General features: G+C 43.5%; 1 protein-coding gene across 9 annotated transcripts in view; it reads left to right on the plus strand.

The window, feature by feature from the left end:
- Positions 1 to 17,500, plus strand: part of ptprt (protein tyrosine phosphatase receptor type T) — a 359,275-nt gene that overhangs the window by 73,588 nt on the left and 268,187 nt on the right. For all 9 annotated transcript variants that reach the window (XM_078283910.1, XM_078283906.1, XM_078283907.1 and 6 more), the window contains exon 7: positions 2,444 to 2,737. In XM_078283910.1, coding sequence (XP_078140036.1) covers positions 2,444 to 2,737 — 294 coding nt within the window. The remainder of the gene's footprint in view (positions 1 to 2,443; positions 2,738 to 17,500) is intronic.

Raw genomic sequence — 17,500 nt, forward strand, 5'->3', positions numbered from 1 at the left:
GGTGAGATCACTTTGCTTCCTTTCAATAAATCCAGTCAAATTTCCTTTAAAAGAATGGAGTGCTCGCCTTTATCTTAAGATATTAAAATATAAATGAGAATACCCATCAATTGGAAAATGTGACACCTGCTCTTACAGGATGATTAAGAGCACAAAATTAAAAGGAATGGTACTTAAAAGATAGAGTGGAATTGAACTCCTCTGATGACAAAACAAACCTCTGTCTTTTAGAAATACTGAATGATGAACTTTCTTTTTTCTTCCAAAGTCAGTATCTAGTGTTTTGGAAAGAAATCCTTCATTTTGTCTTGAAAGAAGCGAAGCTGCTTAGAAAACATGAAACTTTCCCTCCCTGTGACAGAGGGGGTTTTAGGACTTTATCCCACGATTATATGACTTGTAAAGATGAATATTTTTTTTACACAGAGTGCTGAATAAACCCGGAGAATAAATCCAATCGACCTTCATGAATGTTAGAGAGGGAAGCAATTCTTTATAATAACCCAACTGCACTCTATTTGGCTGGCACATATACGCATGCAAATACATGCAGCCAACACTTTCTCTCTCTCACACATGCAAAGGGATGCTCGTTGTCTTTCACTCACACACACACACTCTCACACACACACACACACACACACACACACACACACACACACACAGCCTCCATACAGCGGAGATGGATGGGTGTGCGGTGACTGACAGTTGATACATTGGTCCCGCAGCCACCATGCATATTCTAATGGGGCCTTGAGGAAAGTTAAAAACTCGCAGGGTAAAAACAAGACTTTGCTTTTAGACAGCGGGAGGAGAGGGGCCATTATTCTTAGCTAGCATAACGCAGCTGTCAACTGACAAAGCACCTGTCATAGAGAGAAAAAAAAAAAAAGATTAATACTAAGAGGCCCCGGGATTCAATCTTAAAATGGCTCTTTTAGCCGCAGCCGTTTGGAAATGCTTCACGTACGGACCGAAGAGTTAATTTTCAAAGCGCTGTGCGGTGGTCGCCGTTGTTTCAGTCTCCCATGATGCATTTTTCCAGCAGCAGTTCTGCGTTAGTACTAAAACAAAACTCTAATGTTTCTCAACTGACTAGACACCTGACAACATAGTTTTTCCAAATGATTCCTCGTAGAGATGAGGTAAAGGTGCATCGGTATCTCAATAAGCATGCAAGTGGGACTTCAAATAGCTAAATATATGCAGTATATAGTATACTGTATATATCCATTAGAAATACAACCCGATTTCCACATTAAATAGCTGTAAAATGTAGAGGATCCAATGTCCTTTGTCAACCAAGCTACCTAATACACTGCAAAAAATCTCCATCTTAACAAGTCAGTCCTAAAATCATAATTTTCTTAAAATAAGTGAAAAGATCTGCCAGTGGGGTTTTATAATTTCACTTGTTTCCAATGCAAATCAGTTTGTTTCAAGAATTTTGTAGAATCAAGTGTCATTTTCTTGATAGTGATCTGCATTATTCTGACTTGACTATCTGCTTTTGAGTGTTTGACCATTTTGAGATGATTATTATGAGTAGGTGTCACTGTTTTTCAAATGGTGGATATTGAGGGGAGCGGTCTGACGTTAGAGGTATGAGCTTGTGTTTGGAAAAACTGGAGCAGTGGGAAGACGAAGAAGAAGAAGAAGAAGAAGCACTCCCCCCTCCGTCAAACAGCTGTTATCAAACGGCCCTGAAGCAAGGCACTTAACTAGAAGGAGAAGTTTGTCCTGGGCAGCTCCCCGGTCAGGAACGAACGTAATTATGAGAGTGTGTAGCAGGGAATTTCTGACAATGAACAAGAGTCAAGCTTCCCTGAGAAAAAAGGGGGGGTTATAAAACAGACTAGGCTTTTAGAAAGGTTGAGAGAGGCCATTATTCTGATAGCAAGAAGTAAAGGTCTGAAGGTGAAGGTCTACCGGCAAAGTAGCTGTCAGAAAAGTGATGGACTAGAGCTGCAAATACAGTTTTCATTTTCTAAAATGCCTTTAGCTTTTAGTGGCAGCTGTTTTCTTTTTTATTAAGATTATGTTTGTGCCGCTGCGATTAGGACTTAACCTTGAAGTGCTGTTGAACTTGGTTGTGTAGCTTCCTAGCCGTGATATAACCCCAAAATCGGTGATTCTCTGTTATCTCTGTTAGCGCTTTTACAGATTTTGAAGAAACTTGAGGAAATGATGCATCACAAACTGAGTTCTTGTATTTTCCAAATTACACTAAGTGGCCCAAGGGGGGCGCTATATTATTCATTCTTTTGCCCATGTGTCACGCGCAATATCTCAGGCTGGATTTCGATGGAACTTCAGAGAAAGATGGGTTCCAGTGTTTTTTAATTTACTCTGATTGCCGCTTCAATTACAGGTCAAAACGACACATTTTCGAAACAATATGAACCTAAACTAAAGCAAAACTATCTCTCCTCCCCCTCCACAGCTCCGCCCACCCCCATCGCTCCGCCCGAGCTGCTGGCCGTCGGCGCCACCTACCTGTGGATCAAACCCAACGCCAACAGCATCATCGGCGACGGGCCGATCATCCTGAAGGAGGTGGAGTACCGCACCACGACGGGGAACTGGGCGGAGACGCACGTGGTCGACGCCCCCACCTACAAGCTGTGGCACCTGGACCCGGACGTGGAGTACGAGATCAAGGTGCTGCTGTCCAGACCGGGGGAGGGGGGCACCGGACCGCCGGGACCGCCGCTCGTCACCAGGACCAAGTGTGCTGGTGAGTGACGCCTCTTTCATTCCTTCATTATCTTTGATTCTTTCTTTCTTTTTTCGTTACTCATTTTCTGTGTATTTGTTTCTCTTTTTAAATGTGTTCTAAATTAATTAATTTAATTCAATTAATTATAGATTTTTTCCATTTTTGTTAGATTTTTTCCATTTTTGTTTATTATAAGATATGTTTTTATTTATGTTATAATATGCTACATTTTGTATTTTTCTATATATTTAACTTTGCATTTGTTTTATTTATTAATTTGGCTACTTGTTTGGTTCTCATTCTTTTTGCTGCTGCTGTTCATGTTGATGATGAAGTTTGTACGATGCTGTCTGGAAACTGTGCCCCCCAAGTCTTAGAAAAGACTTGGGGGGGTTTCTTTGGTTGAGGTGTTGTCATAGAAACCAGGGTCAGGAAATGCCTTGACAGCTGTTAGATCACAGTTCTGCTGCTGCAACCTGGAGAAGTTTTAGGCTACCTTGGTGGTTGGTGGTTTTGGTCAAAAGTTGCCCTGACCTGCTTTAGTTTTGGCGGTGATGAGAGTCATTGTGCTCTGTCTGTCTGTCTGTCAGTCTGTCTGAGGTGATGATGGTAAATGGCAGTTGAGGTTGTTATAGAGGCTTTGTCGTTACGCCACAAATCTCCCAGAAGCCACGTCTGGCTCCATGATGGAGGTCCACTGGAGAACTGGCTGTAGGCAGCTTAGTGTTGCCAACTCTCAGGTAGCTATGGGCTGTGTCTGGGAAGCTCTGTAATCATCAGATCTCTCTGGATTACACAAGCAAGTAAAGCAGAACCAGCATCAGCCGTACCAGTTTAACATTGTTCCCCCAGGTAAGAAAAAGTCACCAGATTTGTCGCTAGTCGCTTTTGAGAAATACTCTGAGAAACCACTGTGAGTTTTAGATTGAGAAGAGTAAGATCAGTTCATCTGAACAAGCTGTTTGTTTTTCGCTTTGTGAGCTAGCTAACTAGCCACAAAGCTAATTTAGCAAAGCAGCAGATTTTAATGTTATTAATGATATTAATAATGCTATTAGCCACTACTAACACTAGATAGCTTTTACTAGATATGTCAGCTAGTGTGCAAATTAGATGTGTTAACAAGACAGTGATGGTTAGCTGACCAGATACTATGGTTAGCTAGCTAACAAGCTGACACTATACAAAATTGACAGAAATTATCTATTGAATTCTATTGAGACTGTCAAGTCATATATTTAGAAACACAATCAGTTGCTTATAGTCACTGTTACGAAAAGCTGTGGACCTCCAATATGGCCGCCAGAGGATGCGTTAGATCACCTGACAGCCTTCTGTTGTTGTTGTTGTTGGGATTTTATTGCAGTTGACTTTTGTTGTTTATTGGTGGATTTTGACAAACTGAACGTCTCTATTTCACACATCTATCTATCCATCTATCTATCTATCTATCTCTCTATCTGTGCCTCTATATTCCTGGCACATCGTTCTCCTTTGTCACGCCCCACTTCAGAAGTAAAAACCCTCAGAAGTTCCAAAAAGAGCGAAGGGGGTGAAGGAGGCGCGAGCGAGGCGGGCGGTCGACACAGAGAGAGGAAGAGGAGAGGAGAGGGGCGGGGGGGGGGGGAGAAAAAACACTAAAGCGGAGGAAGAAAAGGGAGGGAGAGAACCGCTCTAAGTGGCTCTAATTTAGAACGGAGAGGCGAGGAGAAAATAGAACGAGTGGAAGAACGAGAGGAGAAAGGGGGAGGGAGAAAAAAAAGTTGTGAAGAAGAAAAATGTCCCTAATTGCCTCTCCTTGGAAGAGAGAGCACAAATCAAAGATAATGATAATTGAGATGTTAAGAAGGTGCCCAAAGAGGAAGGGGGGGGGGGGGGGGGTACTTACAGAGGAGAGGAGGAGGAGGAGGAAGGGGGGAGGAGGAGGAGAGGGAGGTGAGGTGGGGGCGATCTCGGCCGATAATGAGGGTCCCAGCGGGGGTGTAAGAGCATGACGAGAGACAATTCATTAGATGAAGTGACAGCTCATCAGCTCCATGACTGGCTCTCTCTGTGTGTGTGTGTGTGTGTGTGTGTGTGTGTGAGAGAGAGAGAGAGAGAGAGAGAGAGAGTGTGTGTGTGTGTACTTGCTAACCCGATAGGAAGCCACCATCACCAATCTGTGCTATCGCTTTCACTCCTGTCTGTGGATTGTTGGATTGTCTCACTTCTTCTCTTCCTTTGGTTCATCCTCTCTCTCTCTCTCTCTCTCTCTCTCTCTCCCTCTCTCTCTCTCTCCCTCCCTCTCCTCTTTTCCCTCTCTCACCTGCCACACAGTTCTTCCATATTTCCCTTTTTTTTGTTTTTCATTCTCCAATACCTGTTTTCTTCTCCTTTCTTTCTGCCCATTTCTGCCTTCATTCTTCGTTTCTGAACTTCTCTTCTCGCTTCTCTTCCTTTCTCTTCTCATTTTCTCCCTTTTCTCTCCCTCTTTTTCCTTTTTTTGCTTCTTTCTTTCTTCCTCTCCTTCTCCCTCCCCCTCTCACTCTCCCTCTTTCCCGTCTTTCTCTGCCTTTTTTCATTTTTCTCCCTTTTCTCTCCCTCTTTTCCCTCTTTTTGCTTCTTTCTTCCTTCCTCTCCTTCTCCCTCTTTCCCCTCTTTCGCTGCCTTTTTTCATTTTTCTCCCTTTTCTCTTCCTCTTTCTCGCTCATTCTTTATTTCTTTCTCTCCTTTCTTTCTTACCCACTTTCTCTCGAAAGCTCTTGCTGATGCGAAGGAATAAAATGAAAACCTTTGTCAGTGGTTTTCGGCGGAGAGGAGGAGAGAGGGAGGGAGATAAAGAAAGGAGGAGCGAGTGAAAGAGTGAAGTCATTGGTCTGTAAAGAGATTCTGCTTGATCTGCATCTATCTAACCTTTAATTCACAGTGGTGTGTGTGTGTGTGTGTGTAAGAGAGAGAGAGAGAGAGAGAGAGAGAGCAGATTTGAATAGCGACGTTGTATTTTGTGTTTAAAAAGGTGACAATGCCTTTGTTTTTGCTATATGGAAATGTAGCTTGTGTGTGTGTGTGTGCGTGTGTGTGTGTGTGTGTGTGTGTGTGTGTGTGTGTGTGTGTGTGTCTTGGGACTCTGGTTTATGTTAAAAGTAGCCTAAGTTATGTCAAAAGTTTGGAGGCAGGTGCTTTAATTTAATTAGAGTGGGAATTTTATATGTGTGTGTGTGTGTGTGTTTGTGTGTTTGTGTGTGTGTGTGTGTGTGTGTGATATCTTCTGTCCGCCCCCTGAAATTTTTACTCTCAGTTGTAATCAGCAGGTGAAAATGATGTGTTAACAGCAGAGCAGACTCTCTCTCTCTCTCTCTCTCTCTCTCTCTCTCTCACACACACACACACACACACACACTCTCTCACTCTCTTCCTCTCTCTTAATTTTATTCAACTTTCTCTCGATCCACCTCTCCCTCTCTCTTTCCCCTCTTCCTGTTTGTCTCTCTCTCTCTCGCGTCTGTTCTTTATGCCTCCTCACCCTTGTCCTTTCTTTTTCAATTTAAAGTTCTCTTCTCTCTCTCTCTCTCTCTCTCTCTCTCTCTCTCTTTCTCACTGACACACACACACACAGTCTTAGACACCCTGCCATGCCCACCTGTAGCCCCCCTGCTTAGCTGAAAACCTTCCAGTGTGTGTGTGTGTGATGATACACACACACACACACTCTCACACACACACACACACACAAACAAACTTTGATTTGCACAGACAAAACTTTGGATTGAAGCGAGTCTCACGTACAAATCGGAGAACATCGCTTTGTGTGTGTGTGTGTGTGTGTGTGTGTACCTGCAGTGCAGCTGAATGTCGAAATAGCTGCCTGTTTTCATTATATCAGAGATAGAGAGAGGCAGAGAGAGAGAGAGAGAGAGAGTAAGAGAGTAAAATATTAGGTTCAGAAAAAGGAAATACCAGGTGGGAAGGAATGAATGATGGAGGTCGAGAGAAGGAAGGACGGAAAAGGAGGAGAAAAGATTTGTCATCTAGAGATGGGTAGAGAGAGGAGGAGAGAAAGGAGGTGGTCAAAAATAAGTAGAAAAGGGAAAGGAGAAAAGAAAATGGTTGCAGTGAGGAGGAGGGTGGAGAAAGAAGAGAATGAAATATAGCTGGAAACGGAGAGAGGAGAAAATGATGCAGCGGGGACCGGGAGGAGACGGAGGATGGAGAGAGAGAGAGAGAAGGCAGGTGGAGAGGTAGAAAAACGAGATGGAGAAGGAGAAGAGGAAATTGTACAGCGGGGACGACGAGAAAGAGATAGAGGGAAGGAGAGCTGTAGAGAGAGAGAGAGAGAGAGAGAGAGGTAGAAAAGAGAGGGGTTACAATGACAGTAGAAAATAGAGGGAGGAGAAGATGAACAGAGAGGAGAGAGAGAGGGAGGAGAAATTGATAGAGGGAGAAAGAGAGAGGCGGGGAGAGATGGAGAGATGGCTGATGAGAAGCGAAGTGGAACAGAGGTGCTGGTCAATGCGTGTGTGTGTGTGTGTGTGTGTGTGTGTGTAGGTGTGTGTGTAGGTGTGTGTAAAGCGCAGTAGAAAGGAACATGTGTTTCTGGGCTAGTGACGCTGTGTTGAGCTGTCACAACCATTCACGGGGGGCTGTGTGTGTGTGTGTGTGTGTGTGTGTGTGTCTGAGTGTGTGTGATGGGATTGGAGCAGGCAGGTATGACAGGTGTTCAAAAGCCTGCTGGCTATTGGCGGTGGTGGTGGGTGGCGTGTGTATGTGTGTGTGTGTGTATGTGTGTGTGTGTGTGTGTGTGTGTGTGTGTGTGTGTGTGTGTGTACGTCAGTTAGGGCCTTTGGTGCTCTGTCTGAACACCTTTTGTGTTCACCTTTCTGTTCCTGTTAGCATCTACAGCACCCTGCTACAATAATAAACACTTCAAAGGAGCTATGTGTAGCATTTTAAACATAATACACAATATTTCATTGTGAAATTAGTTGTGATATCTTGGTATAATTACAGTAAACAAATGAGATCATGGTGGAGATCCTCTATCTCACACCAGTAGTATTGTTAGTGCTAGCGTTTCTCCAAATTAAGACTACATTTCCCATAAAACCCCATTGCTTCCTGTCACAAAGAGGTCTTTTATTCTTTATTTTTTCTACTGAAGAGAATAAAACATGTTGGAAGTGATTAAATTGCTTCCTGTTTTCTGGTATAATTACCGTAAACAAATGAGACTGGCAGCCTCTATCTCACAGCAGTGGTATTGTCAGTGCTCGTGTTTCTCCAAATTAAGACTACATTTCCCATAAGCCCCGTTGCTTCCTGTCACAAAGAGGATGTTGATTCTTTGTTTTTTTTCTACTGAAGAGGATCAGTGATTTCTCCATCTTCCTTTCCCTCCTTCCACCATCTGCTGCCAGAAACTCTTTCAGCTTTAGCTCCGTTTGCTCTGGAAGAACAGAACCTCTTCCTGTTTTGTGCCGTAAAGCGATCCAGCAGATTTCCCTCCAGATCCACCAGGTGGAGAAACTATGGAGGATGCAGAGTAGAGGCTGATAGAGGCTGACAGGCTGACCGCTGATGGTCTGCTTTTACATGAATTATACTTATATCTCAAAATGAATGTGGTAATGATGTATTAATATTAGAATGTAGCACCATCTGCCTTCACATATGTTATTTGAAGGATGATTTTATCTAAAGTACCTTATAGTACATACATTTTGGGCCAAATAACAATTCATTAGATGATGGTGGTGATCCAATCTGGGATTTCTGCCATTAGATTTTTTTTTTTTCAGCCATAACTATGAAACTAACAGAGATAGAGACTTAATTCTAAATCCTAAGGGGATGTTTGCAGGCTCAAGAAGTCAATTAAACCTAAAGTTTACGTGATAGGAATGATGTGTTCAGGTGTAACAGCAGGTTGGTGGAGGTTTGTGTTCTCCAAGTGCCTTCTGTTGTTCCCTATCGACCCTTTTCACAAACACAATAGTGTTGTCATTTATAGTCTTGCAGTCGTCTGACAGCAGAAACCGTAGAATCAGTCAGTGACAAGTCCTGTATTGTGTTATAAGCTCTATTGAAACACAAAATAAGTGATCACAGACAGAGTCGGAGGAGACAGAAAGTTGGATTTTTAACATTGTTGGCAATGGTGAGAAGTGATCTATACCCTAATGATGAAGCGTAAGTACATCGGCCATGATTGTGAAAACTCTCTATCGTAGAAGCCAACCAATATTGCCCATCAGCATTGCAATCATTGTTAGCAATATAGCCCATCTGTGTAGCCATCATTGTTTGCAGTGTTGCCCATGTACTGTACCGTAAATGTTTGCAATATTTTTAGCTGACTCTTCTCCAGAGTGACTCAGTATGAGTCTTGCTTAAGGAACCATGGCTGCTGACGGACACATTAGCTGTTCCAGGGATCAAACCTGTGACCTTCTGGTTACGGGACGGCCTCTCTAACCTTTAGACGACCTGCCACTGGACTGCACACACACACACACACACACACACACAGAGACTGGTGTGACTTCCCTATAATGTGGAAAACAGGCAGAATGTGCTTTTCCAGCTCCACTTCTGCCACCGGCTCCAAACTCCATTGTTGTTTCCGCCGCCGTAGTGCGGATGCTGCGGCGGCCTGTCGAGCGACCGTCGCTCAAAATAGGATTCAGGCCATTTCCCCCCAAAACCGACGGGCGCGCCGGCTCCGGGGAATTCAGCCACGGTTTTAGCCGTGTGCCTCTTCTAGCGTGGCACATTTGCGAGAGCGGTGTGAAGAGCAGATCTGGGAGGCGAGCGCAAATGAACTCTCCATTTCGCCCCGAGGTACGGCGAGGACACGGCCTTGATAATGATTGATTTCATCATGCGCTTCCCTCCCACCCTCCTCCCTCTCTCTCTCTCTCCTTCGCTCTCTCCATTCCTCCCTCCATCCTCCTGCTCATCACTCCCTCCTTCGTTTTCAAGGCTTTCGAAGAAATATATCACCCTGTTTTCATTTGGATAATTTCACTCTCTCTCACTCCATCTCTCTTTCCTTCTCATCTCTCTACTTTTCTCTCTCTCTCACACTCATTTCTCCCTCTCTCTCTCTCTTTCTCTGCCTACCGTTGTCCTTCTTAAGAAGACATATTTCCCATAAATGACACTCGGTGGACCAATACTTGCCTCAATCCTTCAAGCCTGCTCCATGCGTGTGTGTGTGTGTGTGTGCGTGTGTGTGTGTGTGTGTGTGTGTGACCTCCATGGTTTTGCACCGTGTGTCTCTCTCTCTCTGTCTGATTTCAGATGAGACAATTCATCTCCCGCTGATCTTTTTCTCTTAACTCAGTGACACAGAAAGGCTGTCGACACGCACACACACACACACACACACACACACACACACACACACACACACACTCTTTCTGCCATCCCTAAGACACACACTAAGACAGCTTGCCGTCTGCCACACTTCACTTTTATGATCCCCTCCACCTCTCCTTCCCTCTCTCCTCTCCTCTTAAACTATCCTCTTAATATCCTTAAACTCTATATTTCCTAAACCGATTTTAAAGTGAATGTTGGCTAACGCTCCGCTCTCTATAAATATGGGCTTTTAACTTCCACCGCGTCCTCCTCCTCCGCTCCTCTTTCGCCCTCGCCTCTCCTCCTCCTCCTCCTCCTGCCTCTCCTCTATTCCTTATAAATTAGTGTTTTTATGCGAAGGATGATAATGTAAGTGTTGGCTAATATGTTACCCTATAAAGATGGACTTTTAATTCACCGGCTCCATATAAATCCTCTGCTCTCCTCTTTATCTCTCTTTCCTCTCTTCTTTCTCCTCCCCTCTCTTCCCCCCCTCTATACCCGCTTTCCTCTTCTCCTCCCCTCTCCTCGTCTTCGGAGACAGATGCTAATGTGAATGTTGGCTAATACGCGGCGGCGCTCCATAAAGGCGGACTCTTAACCCTCCAGAGGGTTATATACTGCATCCTCGCACCCTCTCCTCCTCTCTAAAGTAGATCTTTATGTGAAGGATGATAATGTGAGTGTTGGCTAATGTGTTACTCTATAAAGATGGACTTTTAATTCACCTGCTGGGTATATACTGATTTGGCTGACACCACCGCTCCGCTCCGTTCTGCCGAGCCAAGCAGTTTGGATGCAGTTAAGAGAGTGCATCTTTTCTGCATCAAACGCCACTGAATCAAGCACTCGGTCCGGGGCTCGGCTCTTGCGTGTGCGGCGGTGTTAAATATGACGAAAAGTGACAGAATTACGTTTCACATTGAAACAGAGCGGTGGGCAGTGAGGGTGTGGAGGTCAGGGATCGACTGCAATGACCCCGGGATCATGCAAAGACGTTTTCTACTGTGTTTTCATTTTCATTTGAAGTTTTTAAGAGCCGAAAAAAATGGAGATCTGCGCTCTCGAAAAGATATCTTGATTGATTTATTTTTACGTTTCAAATAAAAACATATACTGCTTGGCAAACTGAAAAGAGCTGTACACTTTGTAAAATAAATAAATCAAGAGAAGTCTTTTTGAGAGTGCAGATTTCACTTTTTTTTTGGCCTATTTGAAATCGACGCACCAGAGAAGCCTATTATTTTATTCCATTTTCTTACCCTGCATATGAACTTTCTCAGTCTTCAGCTGAAGTTTTTAACCTATAGCCTTAACCAAAGTTGCTTTAGTTGCCTTAACCATTAGCTATGGTGTGCATCGAGTCATGTTCATGTTGTAGATGTTAGTGTTAGCCGTGGTAGAAGTCCCCCGATGCTGCAGGTATCCTCCAACTAGAGGTCTTCACGGGTCCAAAATGACGGACCCGAACCCTAATGGACCCGGGAAATTTGTTCCGAGATCCGATTGGACCTGATAATTTTTAAAAATATATATATACCGACCCGTTTTTGCCCGAGATATTACAGACCCGACCCGGTGCATGTCCGAGAGGAGAGAGACTCATTTTATGGACCCGATAAACCTGGTAATTAAAATTGCTACTAAAAATGCCGTTCTACTGCTAAAAACGTTTATCATGTCGGATACAACATATGGTTTATGTATATTTTCGCTCTTGTAATCTGATCCTAATGGTCAGCCTAATCATCATGCACGTTACACAGTGCTTCCATGCGTTTCTCTCATGATCAGCGCTGATCACGGGTCTTCTCGGATCCACTCGGATATTACGCATAATGATAAACAGACCCGGGACCCGCGGTAATAGAATGGGACCCGACCCGGACCCGATTGACCCGGGTCGGGTCTCGGATCCTAGGGTCCGGGTAGACCCGTGAAGACCTCTACCTCCGACAGCGGTTCAGCGGTTGCACTTCAGCCGCAGCTGTAGAAAGTTGCCAATCAAATTTGACACAGTAAATCAAATTGTCTTTCCTCCCTCCTCTCTGTCTTTGTGCTCTGAACGGGCCCATTCACACCTCGCTGTTCTCCGGGGAACCTGGACATCTTGAACCAGAATTGCATCTCTCCACCGTGATGTCGCATGATGTCAAGGAGCCTTTCTCATGTCAAGGAGCTTGTCACCGCTGCATTAAGTGCAACGGCGCCCTTGCCATGCTGGTGCAAAGTGGCTAGTTAGGCAGGTAAAAGCTCCCAGTTCAGTAGTTAAGTGAAGAGTTGCCCTCGTTTCCTTGCAGTGGCAACGGAGTGCTACTTTTCCATCTGTGCTTTTTTTTGAGAGTCAGCTCTTTTGTACTTCTTGTTCAGTAGGAAGAAAAATATCTTTTGATTCACTTCACTAGTTTTTTGCTCAGTTCCCTAATGCAAAGGACAGGCGGGGCAAACTGCGAGTGACCGCAAAGAAATGAATCAAAAGTTTTTCAAATGAAGAAAATAAGAAAGAAAATCCTTTCTACTGTCTCTACCTTCCTATACCTTCCTATACCTACCTATATCTTCCTTGTTCTCCCATTCCCCTCTTCTTTTTCTTCTTCTACCCTCCATCTTCTCCCTCTTCTGTCCTTCACAAGCTGCAGCATTTTCCCCCTCACGTGCATTTTATTCTCTTGTTTATTTCAAGAGCAGGTGAATTAAAAGCTCATCTTTAGTCCGCACACATGCAATTATCCTTCACATAGAGGAAGACTTGAATAGAGAAAAACCATGTTTGGGGAAGGAACGGTCTCTTGGTCTCTCCAGTTTTTTTTGTTTGCTCTCTTTCCTGCCTCATTCTCTGAGTGCATCTCTTTCTTTTCTTTCCGTCATTTTTTTGAAATTGTATTTTCTTTTTCTCACTACTTACTGCCACTTCCTATGAGTTCATCCCCCGTCTGCGAGGAGTTCTTCTTGTTCCTGTGAGTTTCTATGAATGTCTTTATTGCCCGCTCTCTGAATGCATCTCATTTCCCCGTCCTTTGTCGTCTCCCCATCTATCTGTGTGTGTCTTTTAGTGTGTTTGTGTGCGTGTGTGTGTGTGTGTCATCAAAGACTGATCTGCTCAGCACACAAGGATATTTTCACTTTCTCTCTCTCTCACACACACACACACACACACTCCCATTCTCCAAGGCCGACTCTTCCCTCCTCTCTCTTCAAAAAGTCTTTCAACACGTTTTGCTTCTCTCCAAACCGCCGTTTTCTTATTCACAAACCGAGACCGACAACCACCCACGGAGTCCGCCGTACTTTCTTCTGAATCCCTCTTTTGAATTCCCTCTAAAGTCTCGCCATTCTTCCAGCGTATTCTCATGCCGGCTGTTGTTCTGGCTTTGTTGCTCTGGTTCTGTGGTTTTGCAGATCCTGTTACTCGGCCTATTCCCGCTTCACAAAAGAAGCATGTTGGTTTGAAGGACACACGCCACACGGATGTAGCATCAATGTGGTATTAAATGCTACATCAGTGCGGTGTATGGTTTGGTTATTTCTAACGCAGGGGGAAGAAACCAACAGTAAGAGCGAGTTTTCTAACCCAGTTATGATGTTTACGTGCATCAACCCAGAACCAGGTTACTGCAGTAACTGGGTTAAGAACAGAAGTCTCTGTGCTTGTAAATGTAATCAGTATTTTCCCCCAGAAATGTGTGTCTGGAAGGATGGAAAGACTTCTGAAAACAACATTTACACCATGTGACTTTGCAATTCTCCACTGGAGCCAAAGCCGATCTAAATATTTTCAACACCATTAACACCATTGGACACTTACAGACCATGTGATACTGTCATTAAACCAATATTCATGAAATTCTTTGATAGTGTTTAGATCATGGGACACTAAAACTTGCCACTGAAACCATCAGAAATGAAATTCTTTGAAGCATTTAGGCCACTTGACACAAATCTCTCCACTGAATCCAACAGTAACAACATCTCAAAAACTAAAACTCTCCATTGACACAAAACTGATACTCTTAAATTAGGCCAAGAGCACTAAAACCCTGCATTGAAACGAATACTGCTGAAATGCTCTGAAACAACCTTTAAACCTCCATTGCATCCAGTACAAATTAAATTCTTTGAACCGGCATTGAAACCATGTGACACAAAAACTCTTCACTGTAGATAGAGATAGAAATTCACTTCTTTAAAACAGCATTTAGATCATATGACACGAAAACGCTTCAGTTAAACCGCTAGAAATCTATTTCTTGAAAACAGTAGTCACACCATGTGGCACTTAAACTCTCCACTTAAATGAGTGCATTTCTTGACAACAGCATTTCAACTGTGTGATGCTAAAACTCTCCACTGAAACAAATCCCATTGATCAGTGTGGCCCATCCATATGCATGCTTCAATGGGAAAATGTTCCAGTAAATTGAAATATTGCTTTAAGCATATCTCAAGCACTAATCCTTGTGAAATTGATGTCTCACACAAAGTAGATTGTAAATCAGGGTGAGACTGTCTGCGTGTGTGTGTGTGTGTGTGTGTGTGAGAGAGAGAGAGAGCGAGACAGAGAGCAAGTGTGTGTGACTGCCGGCGACAGAGATTAAGCTGATCTGCTTCATCCCTCGTTTGCAGATATAGAGACTGAATTGATTCATTCTTTAAAATAATCTATTTGTATTCTGTATTTGTGTCTGTGCATGTGTGTGTCTTTTAGTGTGTTTGTGTGTGTGTGTGTGTGTGTCATCAAAGACTGATCTGCTCAGCACACAAGGATATTTTCACTTTCTCTCTCTGTCACACACACACACACACACACACACATATTCCTTCTTGATGTACGTCTAAAATAATCTGACAAATACATCATGAAGGCACAGCTGTGTCTTGTTCATAACTTCCCAGATCTTCTATTTAAAACAGAATAGATTCTCATTGTCTGATTTCCATTCCCAGGGCGATTCCCTCCATCTGCCTCCTCTGTTCTCCTCTCTCGCTGCCTGTGTGTCACATCTCGTTTCATGTCGGGTGGGAATATTTCAAAGACTCACCAGTAGCTGTTTTAATGTTTCATTTCACCTCCCTTTGCTGGGATTCTCCCTCAATTCAATTCAATCTTTCTGATAATCTAATTAATATTTTTGTAATTGGGGCAGCAGCGGCCTTAGAGGTTAGAGTTGATTGTAACCGGAAAGTTTCTGGTCCGAATCCCAGACTGCCTGGGAAAAGCTGAGCAGGGACAGTGGATGATAAACGTCGTCCCGTCCCTCAGTGACTCGTCGAGGCGCTCTTGAGCAAGGCACCTGACCCCCCGACCGCCCCAGTAGAGCTGCTCAGTGACCAACAAGATCTCACACAAACACGTGAAATGAACACGACTTGTTAACACCAAATTACATGTTGGTGGCACGTAGGGCTGAACAATTAATCGAAATTTTATCGAAATCGCAATATGGCCTACTGCAATTTTCAAATCGCAGGAGGCGCAATATTTGTTAAAGGTGAAATGTGTGTCAAAATACCATTTTAAATTAAATATTGTCGCGCTGCAGAGATGTCCTGGCCTACACATCATATTCTACAGACTTAAGAAAACATCTTTGTTTGGCACAGATCCCCGCAAAAATCACACCATAATCATTTTAATATGTTTTTCAATGAAAATGAGAATAATGATGTAAAAATGATCATTCCCGCTAATATCGCAAATTATATCGCAATTGCAATATCAGTCAAAATAATCGCAATTAGATATTTTTTCAAAATCGTTCAGCCCTAGTGGCACGTAAATTGTTAAAAGTCTGCAGTTTTCCCAGCATGAAACGGTTCCATGAAGGAGACACGACTGTAAACAGGCAGTAGAGTCACATTGAAGCAGCTCAGTGGAAAGTAAGGATGTTGTGGTTCAGGTGGTGGATATGAAGAAAATTTCTACTCTGAGTGAAATGTACATTTTTAGCTAAAGTTTTTCTTATTTAACCGACCAAAGCCTTTCCCAAACCTTAACCAAGTTGTTTTAGTTGCCTAAACTTCACCGTTAGCCAACATTTAGCTGAAAATGCCGTGTGTCCGATCCGTGTTTTTGTCACAGAATTCAATTTGTGGTGGAAAAAACGTAATTTTCCACATAATTTGTGTCCACAGCAGGTAAATCTGCTTTTCAAAATTTGACTTTTTATGAGATCATGTTGCAACAGTACTGTGCAGCTCCCAGGTGTGGATGTGTGGCGCTGTGTGAATGTAAAACAGGTGCGGTGCTGATAAAAACATATTCTCACTCAGCCTTTCCTGGTTCCACCGCATTAAGACTATCAGTCAAAGCTGCACTGTGCGATTTTCGGGCCTAAAATGACAGCGAGAGATAACCGTGTGAATTTTGTGGACTTCAATACCCAGAAATCCTGCAAGGTGATATCAGTAAACGCCACACAGCTCGCTCATGTTTACCGAGCCGGCCGCTCTGTGACGCTTTATACCGAAGAATACCAAAGAGATGATAGAAAAGAGGGAAAGATCTAATGATATAAATTGTCCATAAAATGTGTTCTCCAGTTTTGATTGGTCGCTGTCCGTGCCAGGAACCAGGAAGTCTTGTGCCTCGCTGATAGGTGGACTTGCACTTGCACCATGACTACCTCTGTAACACTCCTGCAGGACAGATGCAGCGCCCCTTATCTAGTCAACCCTGCCTCGTTAAATTAGGAGTAAAATAGAAAAGTACTTGATCGATTCTCATTGTTAGATTGAGAACCACAGCCTTGTGTGTGCCCTTGTTAAATCAGGGTTAAAACAGAAAAACAAGATTTTGAGTTAGGCCATCAGAAGAAATACAATATTTTGGGGAGGCGTATGAAACCAGGGTCTTATGAATCAAACATCATGAATCATGCCGGTCGATATGTTTGCCCCAAGGAGAGAAGAGTCTGTAGGCCTTTTATACTTAAAGCCTTCTGAAGGTGTGTGTGTGTGTGTGTGTGTGTGTGCCTGTGCTTACATTGAGTGTGAGTGTGTGTACACATACACTTGTTTGTGTGTGTTTGTTTGTATATATACTGTATGACTGTGCCCATATTTGTAGGCTATATGTGTGTGTGTGTGTGTGTGTGTGTGTGAGAGAGAGAGGGTGTGTCTGTGTTTGTATATGTCTGTGTGTGTGTGTGTGTGTGTGTGTGTGTGTGTGTGTGTGTGTGTGTGTGTATGTCTCAAGAGTGAAAGATCTTTTCATGGTAAAATCAATCAGACAGATGGGACTCGGGACAGTCTGTGAATACCAGATCACCACTAAAACACCATAAAAAAAACAGATCATGGCGGCGGGACGTGACGAAACCCCTCACTGATGGTATGTGTGTGTGTGTGTGTGTGTGTGTGTGTGTGTGTGTGTGTGTGTGTGTGTGTATGTGCAGTGGTATCCATTGTAGAATTCCACCTTTGTTATCCTGCATCAAACGATTC

This window comes from Centroberyx gerrardi, chromosome 5, assembly GCF_048128805.1.
Source record: "Centroberyx gerrardi isolate f3 chromosome 5, fCenGer3.hap1.cur.20231027, whole genome shotgun sequence".
Lineage (NCBI taxonomy): Eukaryota > Metazoa > Chordata > Actinopteri > Beryciformes > Berycidae > Centroberyx > Centroberyx gerrardi.